Source organism: Cryptomeria japonica, chromosome 5 (assembly GCF_030272615.1).
Source record: "Cryptomeria japonica chromosome 5, Sugi_1.0, whole genome shotgun sequence".
NCBI lineage: Eukaryota > Viridiplantae > Streptophyta > Pinopsida > Cupressales > Cupressaceae > Cryptomeria > Cryptomeria japonica.
The window spans coordinates 64,759,328-64,767,641 of record NC_081409.1 but is presented as its reverse complement, the minus strand read 5'-3'; the positions used below and the strand labels follow the sequence as shown (position 1 = coordinate 64,767,641).

Genomic DNA, 8,314 nt, shown 5'->3' with positions numbered 1-8,314 from the left:
GGAATTTTAGATCTTGTACACACTAATCTTTGTGCTCCTATGAAAGTTCAAAATTATTATGGTGATAAGTATTTAATATTATTTGTGGATGATTATTCAAGGATGATGTCAGTAATGTTTTTAAAAGAAAAATCAGAAGCTTTTCAAATGTTTAAGTGGTACAAGGCTAGAGTTGAAAATGAAACAGGAAGAAAACTGAAATGTCTTAGATCAGATAGAGGAGGAGAGTTCACATCTGATGAGTTCAACCTATTTTGCAATGATCATGGTATTAAAAGACAAGTCTTTGCACCAAGGACTCCACAACAAAATGGAATAGCTGAAAGAAGAAACAGATCTATTGTGGATTCTGCTAGAACACTGATGATTGAGAAGAAGGTTCCACAAAAATTTTGGAGAGAAGCAATAAACAAAGCTATTTACACCTTGAACCAAGTTCAATTGAAGAAAGGTACTTTGAAGACACCTTATGAAATCTGGTATGGCAAGAAACCTAATGTAAGTTATCTTAAGATCTTTGGAAGCAAATGCTATGTTCATAAAGATGATAGAAATGGCAAGTTTGATCAGAAAATTGAAGAAGGAACATTTTTAGGATATTCTTCTAGAAAAAAAGCATTTAAATGTCTGATCAAATCATCTAACAAAATAGTAGAAAGTGCAAATGTGAAAATTGATGAATTTGCAGAAAGAACTGATGATAGGAATTCTAAAGAACCAGAAGACTATGATGAATTTGTCTATGTGTAACCGAAAAGTCCTACCGAGATAACTATTGAAGGAAATGAGAAAGATATCTAGTTACCGAGTGATGAAGAGGATCATATAGAGCCTACCGAGCCTGTATTAGCCAAATATGTCAGAAGACATCATGCACCAAGTCAGATTATAGGAAATAAGGATGATCCAGTGATGACAAGGAACAAACTAAAATAGAACACATGTTTGATATCTAAATTTGAACCAAGAATAGTAAAAGAGGCATTCAATAGTGAAGATTGGATAAATGCTATGACTGAAGAGATTGATCAAATCAAGAAGAATGACACATGGACACTAGTCCCAAGACCTAAGGACAAAAATGTAATCGGTAAAAAGTGGATCTTTAGAAACAAGCTAAATGAGAAAGGAGACGCCATTCGGAACAAAACAAGATTGGTTTGCAAATGTTATGCCCAAGAAGAAGGAACTGATTATGGTGAGACTTTTGCACCTATTGCCAGACTCGAAGGAGTTAGAACATTGCTGGCATATGCTACTTTCAAAAACTTAAAGGTATATCAAATGGATGTCAAATCTGCATTTCTGAATGGAATATTAGAAGAAGAAGTTTTCATTGAACAACCTAAAGGATTTGTTGAAGATAATAATAAAGATCAGGTATGTAAATTGAACAAAGCTTTATATGGTCTGAAACAAGCACCTAGAGCATGGTATGAAAGACTGCACTCTTATTTGATTGAGATTGGTTTTATAAGGACAAGTGAGAATAGCAACATGTACATGAAGAATAATGAAAATGGAATACTAATCTCAGCCATATTTGTTGATGATATTATATTTTGTGGAAATGACTCTTTCTGCAAGAACTTTGGTAATGAAATGCACAAAGAATTTTAGATGTCATTAATCGGTGAGATAAAGTTTTTATAGGCTTACAGATACTGCAAATGAAAAATGAAATTTTCATTACTCAATCCAAATACATAAAGGAAATCTTGAAGAAATTTGGAAGGGAAGATTCAAAGCCAGTAAGTACTCCTATGACTACAAACTGCAAACTATCAAAGAATGATGAATCAACATCTGTTGATGAGACACTCTACCGATCCATGATTGGAAAACTACAATATGTTGTTCACAATAGGCCTGATATAGCACATGCAATAAGTCTTGTTGCAAGATTCTCTGCAGATCCTAAGGAAATACACATGACAACAATCAAAAGAATTTTCAGATACTTAAAAGGCACTGAAGATTATGGCTTAGCATATCAGAAAGGAAATGATTTTGAGTTGAAAGTCTATACTGATGCTGATTGGGCAGGAAACATTGATGATAGAAAAAGAACAAGTGGAGGAGCTTTCTTCTTAGGAGAAAGACTAGTGAGTTGGCTTAGAAAGAAACAAGGATGTGTTTCTCAGTCAACAGTCGAAGCTGAATATGTTGCTGTAGCACTGAATTGTACCAACATTGCATGGATCAAACAAATGTTGGAAGGTATAAATGAGAAAGTTACCGAGCTAGTAACTATATTCTGTGACAATACTAGTGCCATTAATATTTCAAAGAACCTTGTTATGCACTCTAAGACAAAGCACATATCTATCAAATATCATTATCTTAGAGAAGAAGCTCATGAAAAGAAAGTGGTGTTGGAATATGTTAACACAAAGGAACAAATAGCTGATATCTTCACCAAGCCACTACCAAAGGACACTTTTGAATATCTCAGAAGTAAGTTAGGGGTCCTACCCCTATCTCTTACTCACTGACCGAGTTCAGTGAAAGAATCACTTCGATGAATCTATTGAATATCTTTTAGGAAGCTGATGTTGGAGTGATACACTTAAAAAATGCTTTTCTGAAAGTGTACTGGAACAATATTGGGATAATACAGAAAATGATATAGGGAACAGGAATTGTAAACAAATGCTCTGACCGAGACTCAGTTGATACACATCAACAGGAAATAACTTCTTACAGAAACAACTTATGTTTTAGTTCTTTTCTTTTTGGCATTGTTGTCAAAGGGCGAGAAGACTACTAGGGGGAGAAGACCTACCCAAGGAGGAGAAGATTGAGAAAAAAACAGAAGAGAAGTCTGATGTATGGGGGAGAGCATTTTAGCATTTCAGAATCATAGCAATCTGAATTCTTAACGGTCAAATCAATTGGTTTTGCCAATGCCAAAGGGGGAGATTGTTGGCAATATAACAAGGATATTGAGAAAGTTGTTGATGATTATGGACATAACTGATTAAAGATGTTTTACTGTCTTGATATTATTATTTTGTCATTGATGTCAAGAAATTGATTTTCTATTTCAGTATGATGTTGCCATATCTTAAGAAATATGATATGAAGATTATAAAGAAGTCGGTAAAGACACAGGAAAGAATATGATGAATAAAGGATAAGTTATTCAATGGGCAACTCTACCAAGTCAGACAATGATGAGATCTTGATGTTTTAGATTGTTTTAACATTATACATAAATTCTAAAATGTAAAGGTTAATACTACACTATGTTATCAGGCAAAGAACCTAGTCGGTAAACCCTAAGGAACCTAGTCGGTAAACCCTAAGGTTATCGCAGTCGGTTAATGAAGACAGAATGTCTACCGAGTAAAGTTTAGTATTCACCGAGTTGTAACCAAGCTATAACAAAATGCATTGAATGTTTACATGTGATATTTAATGAAAGAAGCTAATGAACTGGAGCGGATCAATGATTGTCAAGCCGTGGAAGAAGTTTGTTAACAAATCTAAGGCAATGGAAAGTCAACAAGAAGATCTACAGCTCAGATTGAACCCCATTACCCTAACACAAGTTCCAAGATGATTGTGCAAGTTTCGAGGTAGGGTAAAATGTTTTTTAGATCGTAAGATACAATGAACCTGGACAAGATTGAAGATCTGATGGCTATGATTGATCATGAGAAATGTGATCAAGGAGATTAAGCAGTTAGATGATTGTTTATAAATAAGGAACTGTTGATAAACAGTGGATGCGGCAAGTGTATGCACAGGGATGCTACATAGTGATCACCGAGCACAGAAGCATGAAGACCTACTGGAATAATAGAGTATTGATGCCCAGCAAATAGACAAGAATAGTTCTATGTCTAGATTGTGTTGAACAAATAAGAATTTGCTTTAGCATTTTAGATGTAAAGTTGCAGATAGATTGTATTACTGTTAGCTTGTGAAAGTAACAGGAAATCTCTTAACCGAGTGGACTTAACAGTCTTATAAGTAAATCCTCTAACAAGGTGACATTCTAAATGAGTGTTTGAAATCCTTTGACAAGGTCACTTCTAACAAAGTGAAGATTGTTAGAGTAAAGGTTTTAATTTAATCATGTTGATTAAATTACCTTTATTCCTCTCTTAAGATTTCACTTTAGTTTGCATTTGTGACATTTAATAATTATATTAATTATTAAATGTCTACCTATTAGGGTTTCTTTTAGGGTTGCACAATATCCTTTTATAAGGATTCATCATTGTAATTTATCTCTCTCTCGGATGAATACATTTTTCAGCTTTCAGAGCACCCTTGCTTGTTTGTCTCCATCTCTTCTTTCTGTGACAGGTTATTTGCATGCAGGTTATCTTCGGGGTCTGTGAAGTTGGCTTTCTCAACTTCTACATGGTATCAGAGCTCCAGACCTGTTGCTTCCTGTTCATCTTCTGAAGAATTTGGAGCTACGAGGGTTAGATCTGACTTTCAGGTTTTCTGGTTGTTTTTTTGAGGATCTGGGTAACTCCATTTTTTTTGGGTGCATTTTCAGCCCAAACGGACCTCACGGTTGGATTCAGAGCGGCCAAAAACCCATATTTTCATATATGGTTCAACCTATTTTGGCATAGTTGAACTGGGAGGCAAAAAAAATTTTGCCCAGGGGCCATACGATCCCCAGGGCACGTTTTTTGAGGTTGAAAACGCAAAAATTTTAAAACAAAATTAAAAAAAATGCCAAGTTTTTTATTTTTGTGAGCACCGCCCACACAGAGTGTTGGGAGTATTTAAAATTGAGGCAAAGTTTGTAGGCCTATTTCAAAATTTTGCTTAGTATGATAGAAAGGCACCTAAATAAGTCAGTTTGAATGGCTTAGTTTGCGAGAGGGCAAAGTAGAGCCAGTTGATTTTCAGAGGGTAAGGCTCGGGATTCATGCCCCACACCTTTCATTTGGCCTATTCAGTGATGTGCAACTTTCAGAATTCAATTTGGAGAAGTTTATGAGGTACCCGTTTTGAGGGGTGAGCTGGAAGTGCATTTTAGGCACAAATGCAGATTTTATTGAGTAGCCTACTTTGAGCGATTACATCTTTTGCCCTGTTGATCGTCATGAAGAAATTCAAAGTGGATTCAATTCTATGTATAAATGTGAGTGAGCTCGCAAATTTTCAAGTCTTAACGAATCCATTTGCTCAGTTTTTGAAGCTGATTCCGTTTGCAGTTTCTATGTTTTGGTAAGTCCCTGTTTCGACAGCTAGTTGGAGCCCTGTTTCGCATAAGTGTAAAAGTTGCTTCAGTAAGAGTCATGCCATAATGTTTGTTCTGGGCTGATTTTGGTATAAATGATGAGCTACGTTTCAAATTTCAAGGCTCTACCAATCCGTTTGATCAGTTTTCAAAAGAGCTCATTTTGCCATCATTTTCAGTGACCCGCACTCCAGTGTTAGATCAGTTAATGTTGCCATTTTTGTGTGCATGCCATTTGCATCCTGTCAGTCTGGTGATCAAATTGAGAATTCAAAGATTTAATATGTACTTAAAGGTACCTATGTTTCAAATTTGAGGACCTACGGAGGTCGTTTGATATTTTTGAGAAAGGCGTCATGTGTTGCCAGGACATTGACTTCATCAGGTCCGCAGTGTCGACAAAGCCAGTTGACCATTTTCGGAAATTAATATCTCTTCACTCGAGACTCATCTTGAGAAACCGTTTGGTAGATGTCATCCTTGTATATCAAAGTACATTCCTGTCAGACAGCGAGCTCCAGAAAGGTGTTTTGACCACATTGAAAATTACGTCTTCGCGATTAAATGCGAAAATTGTGGCGTAATTGCCTGAAGGTTGTGAAATGCGGATTAATGATCCGAAAATGATGCTGATCGTTTCCAGAGGTTTTGGATATGGGGTAAAACCATTTGTGGGATCAAATTGTAGACATGTAATGATTCCTACAGGAAAAAATTCCACCTATTCCATAAGGTGCCTGGCTTATAAGGATGGATTCTTTGGAAAATCTCTGATTCTCAGACCTTTTCAACAGAAAAGGAATGTGAGAATAGGTGCTTACAGATGTGCCACTTCTGAAGAAACATATGAGGAGAAGCAGTTAACTGAAGAAGATGCTAGGGAAAGGATGAGTAAGACTTTGGAGGCAATGAAATCAAATTTCAATTCAATAAGAACAGGAAGATCAAGCCCAGCACTACTAGATCGAGTTGAGGTTGAGTACTATGGAAGCCCTGTCAACCTCAAGAGTCTTGCACAAGTTAGTGTGACAGAAGGAAATTCTCTTTTGATTCAGCCATTTGATAAGTCCAGTGTAAAGCCTATTGAAAAAGCCATTAGCAAGTCTAATCTGGGTTTAACTCCAAGCAGTGATGGAAATATAATTCGATTAAATATTCCACAGCTGACAGCTGAAAGAAGAAAGGATGTTGCTGTGAAGATCCTCATAGATCAAGATTTGTATGAAGAGTGACTTAAGGAGTTCCTAAGAGAGGTTGCAATCATGATACGTTTGCGACATCCAAATGTTGTCCTTTTCATGGGCGCTGTAACAAAGCATCCCGACTTGTCAATTGTGACTGAATATTTACCAAGGGGAAGCTTGTATCGTCTTATTCATAGAGCAGGACAAAGGGAGTTACTGGATGAAAGGCGACGATTGCGAATGGCACTAGATGTGGCCAAGGGAATAAACTATTTACATCGGTATGACCCTCCTATTGTTCATCGAGATCTGAAGTCTCCTAATTTATTGGTTGACAAGACGTGGAAAGTGAAGGTTTGTGATTTTGGTTTATCACAATTCAAGGCAAATACATTCATCTCTTCCAAATCTGCAGCGGGAACGCCTGAATGGATGGCTCCTGAAGTGCTTCGTGATGAACCATCCAATGAGAAATCTGATGTCTATAGTTTTGGTGTAATTCTTTGGGAACTTGTCACTATGCAGCAACCGTGGAGTGGCTTAAGTCTAGCTCAGGTTGTTGGAGTTGTTGGTTTTCAAAATAGGAGGCTTGCAATTCCACCAGATATACACCCTGAAATAGCTTCCTTAATTGAGGCTTGCTGGGCCAATGACCCAAGACAGCGACCGAGTGTTTCAAATATTATGGATTCTTTAACAGCATTGCTAAAGCCTTCAGCCGCACAACCTGTTCATGGTGGGAAGTCATAACTATCTTCAAAGGCGTGCATATAAAGGGCAGCGTTGAGGTTTTGGGGAACCAAACAAATGCAAATTAATTACTAGCATCCTCTCCTCCCTCATGGTGTTGGAAAGGCATTGAAGTAATGGCAATCTGCCATAAACCCCAGCATTCTCCCCCATGTGAAATCTCTGGTAGCAGCTACAGCAGTTAAAGAATTTCTCAAACAAATTCAATGATCAACAAATCCATTATTCCCTCTCACGTGGCAGGGTAAAGGATTAAAACTCTTGCATCAGATGTTTCAAGCAAAAGAAAAATGATAAAAACGCCATTAAGTTGCAGAGAAAGCTTCAAAAAGACATTCCCAGGTATAATGCATTATCCCACATTCACTATGGAGGGTAACTTTGTGATATTTAAATGCAAAACCTTACTGTAGTATAATGTCTAAGCCTTAAAGGCTTTTGACACAAGGTGCCCATGGGCGCCCAAGGCGGGCCCACACGCGAGCATGTTTCCCGAGGCGAAAGAAGAATTGACTGGACGAAAACAAGATGGACCCCACACAGGCACGCTTCCCGAGGCAGACAGGCAAAATTTTGCAGGCGAAGGTCAGTTTAACGAGCGAGCATGTCCGAGAGAGATCAACGGTGCGTGCTATTTCGCGAAGGGAAGATGCACGTCGTTTAAACCCCGCGAAATAGCGAAAGTGAACGAGAGCCGTCCACATGTCGTGATAGGTGGCAGTCCAGCAGGTGGGTCCCGGTGAGGTGGCATACAGTTGGCGCACAGGTGGTAGTCCAGTGGCGATGACGTGGTGGCCAAGTGGCAGTGACGAAGCAAATGATGTGGCGATGATGAGGTGTCATCCCAGGTGGCGCCCAGTAGACCCCATCAGCCAATCAGTCCCTGCCACGTGGCAAGACGTCAGAGCACATTTGGAGATGAAAAATTTAAAATTAAAATTGTTTATTATATAGTTTAGACTATATTAATAAATGAAAAATTTAAATGTTTGAGCACATTGAGGAATTAATTCGCTCAGGACTCGATTTTTGGCCAAGGTATAAAGTGTTATATATTTTCGGAAAGCTCTCGAAGCGAGGAATCTGATTATGAAGTTAATTTGGACAAATGTGGGATATTTTAGAAGCAGTTTCCACGGGAACAAAATTCAGTTAGAGAGGAGAGACA

The 8,314-nt window shown here is 37.8% G+C and overlaps 2 protein-coding genes across 2 annotated transcripts; both read left to right on the top strand.

The window, feature by feature from the left end:
• Positions 1-5,835: 5,835 nt before the first annotated feature.
• Positions 5,836-6,444, top strand: LOC131875707 (ribosome-recycling factor, chloroplastic-like). Its single transcript, XM_059220331.1, has one exon. It carries the CDS (start codon positions 5,836-5,838, stop codon positions 6,442-6,444), a length of 609 nt encoding a protein of 202 aa, XP_059076314.1.
• On the top strand, positions 6,421-7,169 carry LOC131060480 (serine/threonine-protein kinase CTR1-like). The gene has a single exon (XM_057993724.2). It carries the CDS (start codon positions 6,475-6,477, stop codon positions 7,144-7,146), a length of 672 nt encoding a protein of 223 aa, XP_057849707.2. The 5' UTR covers positions 6,421-6,474; the 3' UTR covers positions 7,147-7,169.
• The last annotated feature ends 1,145 nt before the right edge of the window (positions 7,170-8,314 follow it).